Source organism: Caenorhabditis remanei, chromosome II, assembly GCF_010183535.1.
Source record: "Caenorhabditis remanei strain PX506 chromosome II, whole genome shotgun sequence".
NCBI lineage: Eukaryota > Metazoa > Nematoda > Chromadorea > Rhabditida > Rhabditidae > Caenorhabditis > Caenorhabditis remanei.
The window spans coordinates 10810161-10827399 of NC_071329.1; the positions used below are offsets into that span (position 1 = coordinate 10810161).

The 17239-nt window shown below is 36.4% G+C and overlaps 6 protein-coding genes across 6 annotated transcripts; 1 reads left to right on the top strand and 5 right to left on the bottom strand.

Moving 5' to 3' along the window:
- Positions 1–593: 593 nt before the first annotated feature.
- On the bottom strand, positions 594–1740 carry GCK72_005943 (uncharacterized protein; the record flags this gene model as incomplete). The annotated part of the gene is made up of 4 exons (XM_003109021.2): positions 594–726; positions 773–1089; positions 1137–1568; positions 1615–1740. 4 exons carry the CDS (start codon positions 1738–1740, stop codon positions 594–596), a joined length of 1008 nt encoding a protein of 335 aa, XP_003109069.2.
- A 720-nt stretch (positions 1741–2460) lies between these two features.
- GCK72_005944 (uncharacterized protein) lies at positions 2461–3238 on the top strand (the record flags this gene model as incomplete). The annotated part of the gene is made up of 4 exons (XM_003108828.2): positions 2461–2468; positions 2513–2733; positions 2786–3057; positions 3152–3238. The coding sequence occupies 4 exons, from the start codon at positions 2461–2463 to the stop codon at positions 3236–3238; spliced, it is 588 nt and encodes a 195-aa protein (XP_003108876.2).
- A 1026-nt stretch (positions 3239–4264) lies between these two features.
- On the bottom strand, positions 4265–6903 carry GCK72_005945 (uncharacterized protein; the record flags this gene model as incomplete). The annotated part of the gene is made up of 5 exons (XM_003108777.2): positions 4265–4390; positions 6031–6184; positions 6435–6508; positions 6585–6650; positions 6700–6903. 5 exons carry the CDS (start codon positions 6901–6903, stop codon positions 4265–4267), a joined length of 624 nt encoding a protein of 207 aa, XP_003108825.2.
- Positions 6904–7934: 1031 nt separating this feature from the next.
- GCK72_005946 (uncharacterized protein) lies at positions 7935–8892 on the bottom strand (the record flags this gene model as incomplete). The annotated part of the gene is made up of 6 exons (XM_053725400.1): positions 7935–8011; positions 8060–8144; positions 8195–8257; positions 8303–8425; positions 8470–8600; positions 8838–8892. 6 exons carry the CDS (start codon positions 8890–8892, stop codon positions 7935–7937), a joined length of 534 nt encoding a protein of 177 aa, XP_053589594.1.
- Positions 8893–9204: 312 nt separating this feature from the next.
- GCK72_005947 (uncharacterized protein) lies at positions 9205–13286 on the bottom strand (the record flags this gene model as incomplete). The annotated part of the gene is made up of 9 exons (XM_003109079.2): positions 9205–9349; positions 9426–9738; positions 9836–10213; positions 10267–10689; positions 10791–11075; positions 11123–11218; positions 11266–11471; positions 11521–11669; positions 12984–13286. 9 exons carry the CDS (start codon positions 13284–13286, stop codon positions 9205–9207), a joined length of 2298 nt encoding a protein of 765 aa, XP_003109127.2.
- Positions 13287–13836: 550 nt separating this feature from the next.
- GCK72_005948 (uncharacterized protein) lies at positions 13837–16465 on the bottom strand (the record flags this gene model as incomplete). The annotated part of the gene is made up of 6 exons (XM_053725401.1): positions 13837–13965; positions 14011–14182; positions 15251–15516; positions 15599–15844; positions 15893–16386; positions 16441–16465. 6 exons carry the CDS (start codon positions 16463–16465, stop codon positions 13837–13839), a joined length of 1332 nt encoding a protein of 443 aa, XP_053589595.1.
- Between the last annotated feature and the right edge of the window lie 774 nt (positions 16466–17239).

A 17239-nucleotide genomic window follows, 5' to 3' on the forward strand; every position in this document is an offset into this window, starting at 1 on the left:
CACAAGTCTATTAATACAGTGATAGCATTGAAGATGTTGAGAAAAACAAAGAAGAGGGGAAGATATAAAGAAAAGAATTAGTAATCGTAATAATCGCATAATATTATCGGATGAGCATGTGGCCAGAAGCTTGGGAGAGGATTATAGAATGGACACACATGCGATTACGTTTGCGTGTGGAGAAAAGGGGAGTGAAGAGAGTAAAGAAAACGAGGAGTTTTTACTACTAAACGAGGAGGAAAACGAGCGTAACCGTGGAAACGAGATGAAAGTGTTTCAAGAGGAAAAAGAGAAAAAGAGGAGGGGGAGGTGGCAAAATTCAGAGTACGATGGGAGGTTGCGAAAGAAGAAATTTATACGGGGGACGAACTATCAAAATAGACTTTCCAAACATTCTCTAATCATTGGGTGATAAACTAATTCGAAACCGTATACTTTTTTTTCATTTGAAGTAGCTGAACACTCGATGAAATTACACTTTTACGACCTTTCCAAAAAATCTTCAGAGCTCGGAAATTTAATTCAAAGAAATATAAAATGTAATTTCTGGAATTAATATTGAAAAAGTTCATTGGTTCTTTCAAAAAGCTAAATCATATTGGACAATTCGAAGGATGGAATGTACTGAAAACTTTCGAAAAGTCCATTCCCTGCTCCTTATGATCACTAATCAATGAATAAACTTCAGTGCGATGAGTCATTGTTTTCACGAAAGGACGAATCCATCTGCAATTAATCGATAGTTTATCTGAAATTTCAATTCAAAATTTACCCATAACTCTCCGGAAAATGATCATGTGAATACAATTTGAGTCTCCAATACTTTTCAGAATCCAATGTAATTTCCTCTAGAATATCTTTCAGAATAGTTCGCGCAATTCTCGTTTCATTTGCATACATCGGAATAATAGCACATTCTCCAGATGGATACGTGGAAATTGCTCCGAAACCGATGACGTCACCGTTCTCATTGTAAGCAACACGACCGAAGTCCTCTCTTAATTGCCCTAGAACATACTTTGAACGATCGTAATTGAAGATTTTAGCATCATAATTTAAAATATCTTGATCCGGAACATCGCGAGCATTCTAAAAATTGAAAAGTACTCAAAACCATGATGAGTGAAAACCAAAACCTTGATAATAATTCCATCAGAATTCAGATTCTTTGGAATGCACAAATCTCCAAAATCATAATGAGAAACATAATATTTTTGAACGAAATCAGTCGAACCGCCCATCGTATCTTTGTAGTGTGGAATCGTCTTATTTGTTGCCAAACCCATCGAATTATTCCCAATTGAAAATCCAACATCATATGACTGACGTGTCATTACATCCATAATTTCTTTTCCATGAACATCTGGAGAAATCCATAATTTCCCTCTGAAAACGAGATTCTCCTGTCCTTGGTTCTTGTTCAATGGGCGATAGACAATATGAGAGTTCTTTGCAATCAAACGATCTGTATTCTTCACAAAAGTCAATGTCTGATGGAAATCTTCTCCGAAATCTTCCTTAAACTTTTTTAGATCTGTTTTCTTGATGTCAGAACTATTCAAATTAATCTGAAATCAATTTAATTAAATATCCATTATTCCACTCATCTTATACAGTTTTCCAGATGACGTCGTATTCTCGATCTCCGATTTTTTTGACGACATCAATATTTTTGTGAGAAATTCGAATCTGCTTTCCACACAGCGCAGAACGGGAGAAATGACGACTGAACGTGATCATTCTGCATCAAAATGGATGGGAATGAACCGCGCAATTATCGTTTCAAAAATAAAGAGAAAACGATAAACATCTACACGTGGAAAACTCGAATAACTCGAAGTCTTCACGTTTTTTTCTTCACGTTGTTTGAGGTTTTCTTGGAACTTCGAAATTTCTGAGATCAATACACCCGGCACCCAAACTGTTTAAAGATTGACACAAATCTATGAAGACTCTGCTCCCTAAACTACCGTATTCTACTGGATGAACCACATCTGATTTCTCAAAAAGTCAGAGCTGGAATACGAGTGTATTAGGAAAAACGTGAAGTTTCTTTGAAAACTATAAAAAGTGTGCGAATATCTACGTCGAATGATCGTTGAAATGTGCGAACGAAAAAAATTAATTCGTCAAAAGATGAATAATGTATTAATTTTTATTCTTTAACTTCTGAAATGTGAGTTTTAAATTTCTTCTTTCTATTCATCAAACCACTCCATTTTCAGATAAATGTTTTTTCTAACAGTTTCTGTCAGTTTAATAATCACAATTATCATAAATTGCGCTTCAAAATCTACTGTAAAAAATGTTGAAAAAAGACAACGAAACTCAGTATGTTTCAGTTTCATAGTCTGAAATTGATATTATTTTCAGAAAAATATAACATTATCCCAAACAAAAAAGAATGTCTCAAAAAAGAGAAAATCAACGAAGAATCTTGAAAAAACAATATCCTCGCCAATGACTCCGTGAGTTTTCTTTTATTTTAAGTGTATGCATATAAGATTTTCAGAGAAAAAACAACGACTTCGACGACTCCGATCAATAAAGAAAAAGATTCAGAACAATTGAAAAAACCTCAAAAAGTTGAGAAGGAAATTATGGAAAAACCGGAGAAGCATGAAAAGCCCGAAAAGCCAGAAAAACGAACCAAAAAAGACCATCACGTACCGAAAAAACCAGAAAGAACTGTGAACAAAGCATCACCTGTTCTTTCGGAAGTCATCGTGGATGGTTCGTTGAAAAAGTGGAATTGTGATTTTGAATGATAAAAATACATTTTCAGAGAAAAAGAAGATCTCAAGTAAATCGAAGACTCCGAAGAAGGGATCCATTTATGTGGATGAAGAGAAAAATGAAATGAGAAAAACAGCTAAAACTCAATCAGTTGAAGAGGCACAGGTTGAACCCGCGAAACCAATTGTAAAGACAAAGGAATCATTAGCTAAACGTCATAGAAGTACTTTGAAACCAGGAGAAATAAACGAAAAAAGTGATGATACAATTGAAGATGCTCCATCTGTTCGAAAAAAAGAAGGACCGAGTTATGAACCAGTTGTATGTTGTTTTTTTTTAAATTAGTTCAGTCTTGATTCATAGTTTTTTGAGTACAATAGTTTGTTTACGTAGTTGCAAATAAAATGAATTTCAGGATGGTCCTGTATCGCCAAAAGTTCCACCAGATGTGATAGGTGTCAAAAAGCTATCAAAGGAGAAAGACGAGGAAGCTGCTAAATGAAAAATATCTTTGAATTGAAATGAAAGATTTTAAAATTTAAGTTTTTTTTTCAAATCTTCATTACCACTGAAACTTAGGGAACAGAAAGGTTTATTATTAAATTAAAAACATAATTTAAGCATAAATAAATCAGGGCCATTGTAATCTTTTCAGTTGATCACATCCTTTTTCTCTTGAACAGTTTCTGGATCATTGAATGGGGCCAACACATTCAGTTCTGGAGTTTCAGACCCTTTCACGACCTTGGCGATTCCTTCGATTTTGTTTGCCAGAGCAATTCGAAGATTCTGAAGAGAACGACGCTTACGTCCTCCTCCTCCACAACCACAACATCCACATCCACATCCACAACAACATGGACGACAACAGGTACAACATCTGGTACAACAGCAAGTACGGCAGCATGTACAACAACGACGACAGCAACATCTTAAAATGTTAACAGTTTTAGATATAAAGACTAGAAAGATTAGAAAGAATACCTTGGTCTACAACAACAACATCCACATCCTCCTCCACCACCTCCTCCACATCCACAACATCCACATCCACATCCACAACAACCACATCCTCCTTGTCTTTTAACTCGAGATGATCCTAATGTATCAATTGATGTTTCAGTTGAAGATGAAGAAGGTGAAGATGTGACTAAGGCTACTTCTTTCGATGAGACTGGCAATACTGCTGATTGAACCTTCAATAAATACGCAAATGTAGCAGAAACTATTCGAGTAAAGGTACCTGTGAAATAGCAATGAAAGCTAGAACAGCCAGAGTTGAATAGATAACTTTGTTCATTTTGAAGTATCAAGTTGTTGTATGTTTCAATGAACCAACCATCTTTTATATCACTCGATTATTTACGTAAGCGTGTCTACGATTGCTCTCGCGTTTAGTCCGTTTGACACTTTTCCGGAAGCAGAACTCTTTGCTCTCTCCTTTTTTCTTGATCAATTTTATTGGACTTTGAGGTTTGTCAGTGTGCATTATCACAGAAAAATATAGAAAGGTAAAAAAATAAACATATTATAGAGAAAGTTGATTATTGTGAATGAGTTGATGGTTTTGGAGGTCGTTTTTCCGTGCATAAGCAGCATCGCAACGGTCACAGGCATACGGTCGAGTATGAGTTCTGATGTGAGCATTGAGGGCCTGGAATATAGAGAAAAAAAGGGAATAGAGAAACATAATGATACAGTACCGCTCAATAGGATATGAAGTTTTGGTTTTTCGGCCCTAACTTATTTCAAATTGGTCGGATTGACCTGAAACTTTGGGAAAACATTTATTGCAGAGTTTTCCTTATATTTAATCAATATTCTAGGTAAAAAATCATGTTGTTCAAGTTTTTTGTGAAATTTGCAAAAATCACAAAAATTCGAAAAATCGCATATTTCTATTTCCATGACCGGTGTATCAAAAATAGAGTGTGTATTAAATGTTTATGCTTAATTTTTAATAGAAAACGACTTGATTCTCATTTTTTGGTCACTGGACCACTTTTTTTGATTCATTACCCATGTCTTCCGGGCTGTCAAAGTTTGGTTGTACTAATATATGGAGTATTACACTTCAAACACATGTAAAACGTGCATTTTTTGTAGAAAACAGTATCGAAGTTTGCAAAGCTATAGAGTAAAACGTGGAAAACATGAATTTAACAATTTCATCTTGATAGATCTCCCTAATTAATTTTCGGGGACCTCTAATCGTCAAATGCTGCATATCTGGTATCAATGTCAGACCCTTTCCGGACGGAAATTATACATTTATCCAGTACCTTTGGCTTTACAATTTATGGAACTTGTTATTTGAAAAACTGTGAGTATTCTGAGCCTAGTTTCAATACACACGTTTGCATTAATAAGATGGATCACTCCATGTTGTCTTCCTCTCACTAATTCGAAATTGTCGAAATTTTACATTTTTGGTTTTACTCAAAACGCATATCGTATTGATGCTGTTTTTGATCATTCACGTTAGAAAATGACCCAAATAAGATTTAAAACAGTAGAAATGTCTTCTCTCACACTGTCTCATGTAGTCATACGACGACCAAAAAATGCTATCAGAACATAATCACGATCAAGTTCCTTTTCAAAGAAACAGTACTTTAAAAACTCAATTATTTAGCAAAACTTGGCTCAGAATATTTACAATTGTTCAAATAACTAACTCTATAAGTTGTAAAACTAAAAGTACCGAATAATTGTATAATTTCGCTTCGGAAAGAGACTGGCATCGAAACCAGATATGCAGAATTTGACAATTAGAGGTCTCCAAAAATTTATTTAGGAGTTCTATCAAGAGGAAAGTGTTAAATTCATGTTTTCCATGTCTTACTCTATAGCTTTGCAAACTTCGATACTGTTTTCTACAAAAAATGCACGTTTTACATGTGTTTGAAGTGTAATACTCCATATATTAGTACAACCAAACTTTGACAGCCCGGAAGACATGGGTAATGAATCAAAAAAAGTGGTCCAGTGACCAAAAAATGAGAATCAAGTCGTTTTCTGTTGAAAATTAAACATAAGCACTTATTACACACTCTATTTTTGATACACCGGTCATGGAAATAAAAATATGCGATTTTTCGAATCTTCGTGATTTTCGAAAATTTCACAAAAAACTTGAACAACATGATTTTTCACCTCGAATATTGAATAAATATAAGGAAAACTCTGCAATAAATGTTTTCCCAAAGTTTCAGGTCAATCCGACCAATTTGAATGAAGTTAGGGCCAAAAAACCAAAACTTCATATCCTATTGAGCGGTACTGTAGGTTTACCTTTGTACACTTGTATCCAGGATGTGGACAGTTTTCAATTGGACATTTATGCATCATTTGCATGTGAACCATTTGAACGTGTCTTCTGAGACCTCCACGTCTTCCGAATGTTGTGTTACAGTATACACATCTCCAGACACGTTGATCTACTGGGCTGGAAAACACCATATGAAATTACTGGGAGGAATTTATATTTAAAAACTTTTTCAGTTATAACTTTAACCCTTCTTGTAAATTTTCGGAATTTTTTTGGCAATCAACTGAGACTTGGTCACTCTTAACAAGTTTCAAATCATTCGGAAATGCCCTTTATGAAACATTTAAATAATCAAACCATGAATGAATCTATTTTCGAAAAATGCAATTATTTAGAATGAGAATTCCAAACTGATATTATAACGAACCAATGATAAATTGCTTTGTGCTCACATAACTGGAACGGTGTTCTCTCATCACTTTTGCATTCATCACAGATGTACTGAAATGTGAGAAAGGATTAGGAAAAGAGGGTCTCAAGGAGAAAAAAATAGATAGAATTAGAAATTTCAGCTTACAGATCCACCGGGTGGAAGTAGTCCTTCGGCAGTTGGAAATTTCACTGCCGCTTTGCTTACAAACTTCTGAAAACAAAGACAAATTATCATCTGATTTCATTCAACAAGAACTTACTGGCTTGTTGTTTTCCTCGTTTTTGGAGTTATCTTTTTCCTTGTTCGAAGAACAAATTTCCGCCATCAGGAGACTTTTACGAACTTTAATTTTCTGAATACTCTGCTCCAAATTCGAAGATTTCTTCCCAAAATCTTTTCGAGGTAATTGGATTTCAGCTGACTCGAATGCCATCATTCCAGAGTTTTGAAATGACGAGATCATTTCTGAAAAAAATAATTTCTTTCCTTTAACGAGAAACGGCCAACAAAAAAGAAATCTCTGATCCTTTAAAAATAGAAATTTAGGATCAGAAATAGAAAAGAAACTATAAAAATAGTTAATCTTAATCCTTTCTCATGTTCAATCAGAATGAGATGAGAAACTTCCGTAGAGGATTACTGTAGCTCTTTTCACTTGAAACAGCCTAATATTCTTTAGAAAAGAGAAACCTCACGACGAGTATATACGTCAAGACCACCTGCCTTCGTGTCAGATTTAGGTGATAAGCCCCACCGAAGCAGAGCAGAAAATGGAGAGAGAGAGAGCAGAAAAGTGTATATGTGGCGGGGGACGGCGCCGAGTGCCAGCTGAATAACAAAAGTAGATGATGGGAGGCAAAAGAAGGGAAAAGAAGAAGCTGTTGCCATGGTGGCGACAACCGACAGGGGAAATAGGCGCAGAAGAGAACAACAGCAAAACACCATCTGATGGGGCTTACTATCAATTTTGTGTGATTGCTATATAAAAGTAAAAAGAGGAGAGTCTTCTTGTTTTCAGAAGATTCAGGTGGGAATTCAGTGGATAGAGAAAGAGAAAACTTGAATGTGCCTTGGTTTAGTAATAAATATGAAGAATACAAAAGATAAGAGTATAATTATCTCGAGAATAGCCCGTGATATAAACTGATTCATCCATTTAGAAATCTTTGTAAGCGCAAAAAATTTTTTTAAACATCATAAGATCTCAAACGCTTGTTGCTGATAATTCAAGAAAGATTTCGGACTGGGCAAACTGTAAGCAATTCAATCAAAATGTTTTGAATACTAGACACGGTATTCATACCCCTATTCATACTCTCCATACGAAACATTTATACTGGACCAAGTTTGCTGAAAGCTACAGTATACTCCCTCAGAATTGGATTCTTGTCAGAACTGCAGGAGTGTTTGAGAAGAAGAATGCAAAAATGACATGTCACTTTATCATATACAAAAAAAACAATATAATAATTGAATAACTTCTTTCCAAATGTTTCATTCCAATGTCTCTTCTTCATTCATTTTCCGTGGAAGTACTTCTTTCAATACTGCAACTTTTTCCTCGGGAATATCTGAAATTAAGAATAAACATCAATGCTCAGAGAAATACAAAAGTTTACTTTCAGTTGTGCCGTGGAATTGAACGAGATGCACTTGAAGATTGTGTCGAAGAGTGAATGAGAACTCACAAATATCACAAAGAAACTGAAATTTCTTTTTCTTTTTCAAGGTTGTGCACTTTATTCGGAACTGACCAGTTTCTGGGATTGATCACATTTCTTTCCTGGTTTATATTCAGAAGCGATTGTTTTGATTGCCTGGAAATATTTAATTCTGAAATAATCTTAATCACAAGTTCTCACATTTTTGTGAATTTTAGAATAGACGTTCTTCTTCTTAATTCCTTCTTCGAAATATTTAGGTTTTTTGGCCACTTTGGAATTCTGATTCTTCGGAAGTTTTTGACGAGTTGGAGACTTCTGCTTCTGTAAATATTTAGATGAGATCTCGATTTCGAAACAGTAAAAACCTTCTCCTTCTTTTTCACTTCATTCAAAACGTATGGAGCAGGAATTTCTTTTAATCTTTCAAAGTGAAAAGTTGAGAAAATCGGAAGAGATGAACTGTTAGGTGGAAGGACGAATTTTCCGTCTTCAGTATCTGAAATTTTGAAAATTTTCTTCAGATCTTTACCAAATTCGAAAATTTGCATTGAACACATCTCTCCACATTAATCAGTTGATGTTCATTAACAATTCTGAATCCATCACTTTCTTCTGAATAACATTTCACTGCCACGTCGTTCCAAAAAACATTTGAATTCTTGTGTATCGGACATTTTTGAAATGCTTAATTTTTGATGGAACAGTGTCTGGAGAACTAAATATAGAAACTTACTTTCAACACACCAGAAGCAAAGTTCTCTTCCGATCAGAGGAACAGTCAGAGGCATTTCTAATTCTTTGCGGCGAGTTCGCTTCACCGTCCATCTTCGGGATGACCTCTTATCCACGCGAATGCGTTGATGATTGTGCAGAACAAGTTCACGTTATTATTTAACATTAGATTTATTAAAACTGGATAGGAAAATTATTGAACATGAAAGTGTGGAAATTGATAGGCAGTGAGTTTTACAAATGAAAAGTGAAGGCAGTAAGTTTTGAGTTCGGAATAATGATTTTAATGAGAAAATGACAAATACCCCGCTGATAGGAAGAAAATACATATTTAGATTCGATTTAAATGATTAGAACAGATGAAACTTTTAATTATCAATGTTGAAATGACGAAGACTTCCACTCATTGCAGCACGGAAAGAACTTCTTGAAGCTACGCGATCCATATTGATTTGATCACTTATTCCAGACCCACTTCCAAGTGAGGCCGGTTTGCGAGGGAGTTCGACGTATCTGAAATAGAAACATTTAGAGTCTCTTCTCGTCATCTTTTTGATACAGTGAAAGAAAGAGATTTATAAAGCTTTACCTTCTAGAACTTCCTTGACTACTGCCGCTCGTTTGACTGCGTTGATCATCTCTTGTTCTACCACAATCACCAACAGCTGGTTTCGAATTTGGAAAAGGCGATGATGGCATTGACGCATAACCGCTGACCATCGAATTCAAAATAGCTGAATTCCGGTGATGAGCATTGACGCCAGCTGCTGATGACGGCTGCGTTTGAGAAGGATACATTGATGGAGGGAAGATGTTATTGTTGCTACTATGGGCTGATGCAGATGATGTCTGACTCTGGGCGTATTTGAACCCTCCATCAGGCGCACGAAGTTGAGTGTAGTCTGGAAAAAAGAAAGATGAGTATAATCTAATACGCTGAAATGGATGTGGTAAATATAAAAGTTGTTTGTTTTTTTTCCTTATTAAGAATCAACTCACCAGCACATTCCTCTCCCATAATGTAATAGCAGTTTTCCGAAAACTTGTTTTTATTCAGAACGTGTTGAATATATCCAAGTTTCAGCATTTCTCCGGCAAACTTTCCTGCTTCTCCTCTTTTACGTAGACCTTGAATGTGGTCCAGCAACCAATCAACCAAATCTTTGCCTAAGAAAGACATAGGGATAGGGATTTTTAGCCACTCTCGATCCTTGATTTCAAGACCTGATCCAGGCGCTGCCATCACTTCAACGACAAACTTCTTGTTGGTTGAAGTGTTCATACAAGCGATCGATGGAGGTGGAGGCCCACCGAATGGTGTTCCACTTGCTGAACTGTTAGTTGGCCATTCATCAGGAATTGGAGTAGAACAACTTTCTGAAAAGTTACGGTATTTAGTGCTAAAACTCATTAACTTGAAAATTACAAACCTTCTGAGATACTAGGCATTGCTTTCATCGCATTCGTAGCATGTTTCAGCCATTCATTCGTATCGATAGGACGTGTTGGTTCAGCACGTGTATTCTTAGTGAACGCGGCAGCAACTGCTTTACGGGAGTCAATCGATTTTGCAATTGTCAAAGTAACAAACTGACGAGGCGCAACTGCATCTCTCAAAAGTTGAGCCGCTGCTTCGTTTGAGTAGTTCGAGAGATCGATGTTATTAATTTCTGAGATCATATCTCCGACGTCAATCCTTCCGTCCAACGCCACTGCTCCACGATCAAGAATATCGCCAACATAAAGCCCTGCATCACCTCCTCGAGCAGTTTTCAGACCATAGGGAACCATACCAAGAGGCATTGTTTGGAGATTGAGTCGAACAGTGAGCAGCTCAAGTCCCATCGACGATTCTGGAACAATTAGTTTATCTTATCTATTTTTGAAGCCATGAAATCTATCCTTCAATCAGATACCAGATAAAGAAGAAGAACTGTTTTTTTCCTGTACTCACCAGTAATGCTCGACAAAGAAGATGATGCTGTCGACATAGAAGGCATTCTCTTCCATTTGTTTCTTGCTTCTCTTTGTTGTTGCTGTTTCCATCTCTGTTTTAAATGTATTTGTGATACTGATGTGAGGTCGGTGTTGATAGACCGGCTATCGTCTTCATCCTCATCATAGTAAGTCACACCGTCCCGATAATGATCATCTGATTCTGTTGTTACATCAAATGTCGAATCGTCATAGTGATTCTGATGATGACGTTCATGAAGCCTATGTCGTGGTTGATGACGATCTGTTTTATTTAAAGTTTATTAAAGATTTGTAAACTTTTTTTCTTACCATAAGCCTGTGAAGCTTGTCGTCTGTTGAATGCGTGCGCCTTCTTTACATATGTTGGAATCGATGAAGCCTGCGATTCGTTATCTGAGTAAGGCGCTGAAAAAATAATGTTAAGCGTCAGCGGCAGATAATATTCGACTAACTGGGATTATCATAGTGGTGAGCTGCTCTTTGATATTCTCTCGAGCTACTACTTCCTTTGGAAGAAGTTTGATGTTTTTTTCTATGCCGTCCGGAACTTGTATCCGAATGAACGGATCCTTCGACAGTGAGCAAGTACAACTCAAATTTCCCACATCTCAATGGATACAGTCGCTGAGAATCGTCCCGAATTTCGGCTTTTACTTCTCTAAAATGTTTGAAAATTGATTAAACTAGAAAATGGTGGTTAAGATTACCTTCCGGATTCGGGATCAAGAGCTATGCAATAATACTTGAAATTTGTTCTAGGTAATTTCCGTTTCACGTCACGCAAGGTGATACAGTCCGGCGGAACATGAACGTCAACCATGTACGGCACCGTCTCATCATCTAAGTGATAGTAGACCTGAAAACAGAAATTATTGACTGTCTGTTCTGTTCTTCAGATATGTCGATGGGTTCTGCTCCTGGTTTTCAGCTTCAATTTTTGACTTTTTTGGAAAAATTGGGGATATTTAGATTTACAAAAAATGATGTCTATGTCAACGAATTCCTATATTGTGAAAATTGACATTGAAAAATAAAACATCTCTCAAGAAAATTCTACTGAAAATCTCAAAATTTTCTCTTACAATCGTAAAATGTCTATCGTTTTTGCAGCCCTGCCCGGCCTTTTTTCGCCAAGTCTGGTTTTTACTGTTGTATTTGCTCAGGCAACTCAATATCAGTCTAATCCTACAACCGCATCAATCTAATCTCAATCTCATTAGATTAAATAGTGGATTTTGCTTGCGCACACTTCGTTCGCGCCAAGGATCTAAGAATAAGTCAGTACAAAACGCGCAAAATTTCTTTCAATTTTTATTTTAATGTTTTTTTTCTAAGTTTTAATTCTCTATTTATGTCTCGAAAGTCTGAAATCGTTGCAAACTAATTTCGTTTGCGGTTTTATCGACTTTTTCACGATTTTCCATTATTAAAAATTGTATTTTTCGGTTTCTATGGCTCTTCAAGTTTTCAACTGCAGTCTTCACTCTTCCACGACTTCAATTTGGTTTGGAAGAAAAGGCAACATTGCGATGAAATCATGAATAAATTCTTTGGTAAGCAAATTGTATCGCTTTCAATTAGCCGTGCATAATAGTTCATTGCTCAGGTATAAATGTCTACTTCTTCAACATCAGCGCTCTCTACACAAGCTTCGAAAAAGAGTCTTTTGTGAGTTCCGAAATCAAACAGTTTTTTGGTAATTTCGTTCATTTTACAGCAAAATTCGCTGAGTGGACGTCCGGACGACAATGGACAGCAGCGGGGCAGAAAACAACTATGACTTTTTCCACTTCCATTGCAATGGATTTTCGACTAGTTTCTAATTTCTATTTTCTGTATTATTTTCTATATTTTTTGTACATTTCGATTGTAAAAACTCTTGTTTTTAATTTGAATAAATTTACTATTTCTTTTTTACCTAAAGAACTTTCAAATTTTATCACAAGTTACACAAGATTTCACCCTAATCTAATGAGACGGCGCATTAATCTTACAAGATTGCTCATCAATCTAATTAGACGCGGCATTAATCTAATCATGCCAACATTCAAGCTAATCTAACTGATGCCGCGTCTAATTAGATTGATATTGAGTTGCCTGAGTGTACCGTTCCGCTGGACAGAACCTTTCAACGCGAAATAGCTTCCCTCGATTACTTTTTTTCGATTACCTTCGTAATAGTTCTAGCAAATGTGTGCGGTTTTGGAAGTGGTTCCATAACAGACGAAGCAGCATCACTAAAATCTTTCGAAAGATCGTCTACATAAATATGCGAGAGATCTTCTTGTTCAACACTATCGCCTTCCTGTTGTTGAAAGGATTCAGTATAATCTTCTTGGTTTTCTAAATCATCTTCTTCGTTTTCCAAATCTTTTTGATTTCTAATACTACATTTCGCCGCAATAACAGTGCATGGTGTCGCGACATCTGAATAGTCGAGCGATGAATCGATTGGCGACGGAGAATCTGTCATTTTTGTCTTATCTAAAATTAAAAGAGAATTTGAAAAATTGATGAAACAAAATAAAGTTATTCGATAAGATAGTTGTTGGAATAGCAAATTTCAGGAACAATGATTTACAACCCAAAAAATGTGAAGAAGATGAATTTGAACGTTGGCTGCCTAGCGCTTTTTTTCTTCGATTCAAGTGCGCACACCGTGACGCGCAAATGCATACATAACTGTCTGCGTCTCGTCATTTTACTCAGTGTCAAACCCTTTATTAGAAAACGCATCTGGAGACAAGGTCAGGTCATTTGATATATGGGGATCATTAGAAAATTCGATATGAGGATAATAGCGTTAGTGAGCTGGTTTATTTTGTAAACACAATATTTACATCCCAACTATTCAATTATTACATTAGTTAAATACATTCACAGTTAATCCAATTGCAATGGAGTAAATTGAAGATCATCATCACAATATAAATGTATCGATTTGCATCTGTTAAAGAGCAAACAACCCAAACTAAGATGGTAATGGTGCAAAAGGGGAGATGAGTAAATAGAATCAATGTGATTCAGTTAACTGGGGCCAAATTTCGCAAAAGTTGTTGCGAAACAGATGAAAAAGCAACAGATAGCAGTTCCTTGGAGTCGTAAGGAGCGAGGCAACCTGGTTCCCAAGTAGACACAGAAGTTTTATAGATCTGGAATAACGTTTACATGATGAATATCGCTCCCACTCTTATTACATTTTTTATTGCTTGTGTCACACTAATTGAGAACTCATCGTCAGGTAGACCTTCTGATTTAGCTGATCTTTGGATTGCTTCCACAATAGTTTCAGGAACCTCCAAAAGCTGTGAAATGGCGTCAAAGTAGGTTGATCCATGATTCAACATTACTTTACATGTGTAATAATATCTGAAACTTAATTGTTAAGAAATATCTTTCAAATCTTTGAACTTACAAGGGAACCTTTTTCATACACCGGTTGGGAATTTGATGAAACTTGGCACACATATGCTTTCGAATGTGCTCAATTGAATGGCGTTGTCAGAATTTGCAGAGTTCTTCTCATTGGCTAGAAATCTCGATCTGAAAATTCTGGAAATCCAAGCCTCAATTTGACCACGCGGCATCGCCCTCTTGACTCTCCTTCTCTCAATACAAAAAGCATCGAGAATGGCGCAGTGGTAGTGAGGGGGTGTGGTGTTGGGAAGGTGGTGGGTACGGTTCCTCTCCCCGAAATACTTTTTTTACATTTTTGAATTTCAATTTTAAAGAGTTTCTGATTGGCTCAAAGATTTTTTGGATTTTGAATCATTGAAAATTGATGACTGTGAGTTTAGGAAGCATTCATGACGAAAAACGAAAACTTTTTTTCGAGAATTTTTCGCTTTCCAATCATCAAGAGGTGGACGAAGTGAAAGAAAATATTTTGAAATAAAAGTTTTGAAATTACTTCATATGAACAAATCACATGAGAAATAATTGTTTTTTTTTTTGAAAAAAAATTTACTTCGTCCACCTCTTGATGGTCGGAAAGCGGAAATATTCTCAAAAAAAAAAGTTTTCGTTTTTTGTCATAACTGCTTCCTGAACACACAATCATCAATTTTCGATGATTCAAAATCCAAAAAAAGATCTTTGAGCCAATCAGAAACTCTTTAAAATTGAAATTCAAAAATGTAAAAAAAGTATTTCGGGGAGAGGAACCGTACCCACCACCTTCCCAACACCACACCCCCTCACTACCACTGCGCCATTCTCGATGCTTTTTGTATTGAGAGAAGGAGAGTCAAGAGGGCGATGCCGCGTGGACAAAATGAGGCTAGGATTTCCAGAATTTTCAGATCGAGATTTCTTGCCAATGAGCATAACTCTGCAAATTCTGACAACGCCATTCAATTGAGCACATTCGAAAGCATATGTGTGCCAAGTTTCATCAAATTCCCAACCGGTGTATGAAAAAGGTTCCCTTGTTAGCACCTTCCTCCGATTTTCAACAAAAATGGTTGAGTCACTACCACCGCGGCATCCTCTTTTGCCTTCTTTGTTTTTCGTGCTGCTTCAATTTTCACTTCACAAAGCTTCCGAGCGTTTTGCTCGCCATTAACCAATGGTCGAAAGTTGAAAATGACGGCAGTTTCATCGAACGACAGACCTCTACAAATAGCCATAGCTCCAGAACGGGTGAAGGCATCAGAGGCAACTGTTAGTACGTCAGCGTCGCAATTGAAAAGAGCAAATTCAATCTGAAAAATCTAGGTTCCTTTTTTTACTGATACATTAAGAGTAGTACGATCTCTCGAATTTGTATTCTTCCCAAAAACTCACAACTCCGTGTTCGGCTAAAAATGGTTTCATTCCTGGATCAAGAGTTGTCATAACAGTTTCCACTCCAGCTTTTGCCTTTTCTGCTACGTCACTCAAAAGTTTGCTCTCCGTTACTGTTTTCGTTAACCAGCTCATTAATCCTCCGCTCATATCTATTTTATCTGTGAAGACATTACTGGAATCTGTACCAACCGATTTCACATTCTCGGTGTGATTAGATACTTCAACTGTTGCGGGGGAAGTTATCTGAAATACAGCGATATAAAAAATATAATAATGACAAGTAATGTGTACATTTTTTGTTTCTTCGACCATTGGAGTGATTGGAATTTCAGTAGTCGGAGCAGTTGTATTCAGTGTCGTCGGTTTTTCAGATTTCGCCGGTGCGTTCAAAGCTGGTTCGATTGTTTCTTGAACTACTTTCTTATCCAGTTTTCTCCCAGAATCCTCTGTCGTTGCCGGTGATTTGTTTTCAGAATTCACAGCGTTCGGGGTCACATCTGTATCCCCAGTTGCTGTTTTTGGAATCTCATCATTTTCAGATTTGCTGAGAGAACTAGGATTTGGTGAAACTGATTTTGGTCTGGGTGCAAATGGATTCGGAGTGGGGTTGAAAACAGGAGGTACTGGTGGATTGAATGGTAGATTCGCATTAGGTTTAACAACATTTTCCGTCTTTCCATTGTTAGTTTTCTTAAGGATCGCGGCGACATTCGGCTGGAGCACTGGTGGTTTCGGCATTTCGAATGAAAGCGGTTTGGGTGGTGGAGGCATTTCGAATGCAGGTTCTGAAATTTGGTTCCTAGTCTCTATCAGACTGAAGTTTTCCTCTAAAAACATACTTTTCTTTGTTTTATCGTCTTCCATTTTTTTTGTCTGGAAATAACACAGGTTCTTTTTTTTCACACTCCATGTGCCTTATTTTTAAAGTAGTTATGTTTCGATGTTTGGTACGATTGGTTCATATGTGAATTACTGGATAATCAAAACAAATTTATATATATTTTTGAATTAAATAAGTAATTATTTATCATAATCTAGGTATAAAACATTGGCATTTTCGGAGTTCGATATATTCTTTGGACAAGCAATAATTGGGGAATATTAGCACTCAAATTTCAACTCTGAAAGATATTGTTATCTTCATAATTAATATTACTGGAAAACAGAAAGTTAGTAACTTAAATTGAACACATCGGGGGAAAAATGTGGTATTTGACAGGCACATAGGGCGGAGCAAATGTTGAAAGCTGCCAAGATGGGTGAAAACCGGCAGTTACACAAAAACATACTGAAAATTCTGAAATAATCACATTGGCAAAGGGCAAAAAGCTGCGAGAAAAATATTGAATAGAACAGATTTTAGGTGAAAACGGCACTGGGAACAAGTCCTTCTTTCGATGTAATTCCGGGAGTGAGAACAGCTTTGCACAGGAAGTTCAGTGGGAAATCGACGAGGACACCTGTAAAGTTCAATGACTTATTTTTGTGGAACTATCACTTTTACGTAGATTTCGAGTAAATGACATCACGAAACAATGAATTTCCGCTGCAATACCAAAGGTTATTGAATCAAAGACTGATAAGAAAACTATCAAATAGAGAAAACTACAAACTTTCTTTGAGTAAATAGTCTAACCT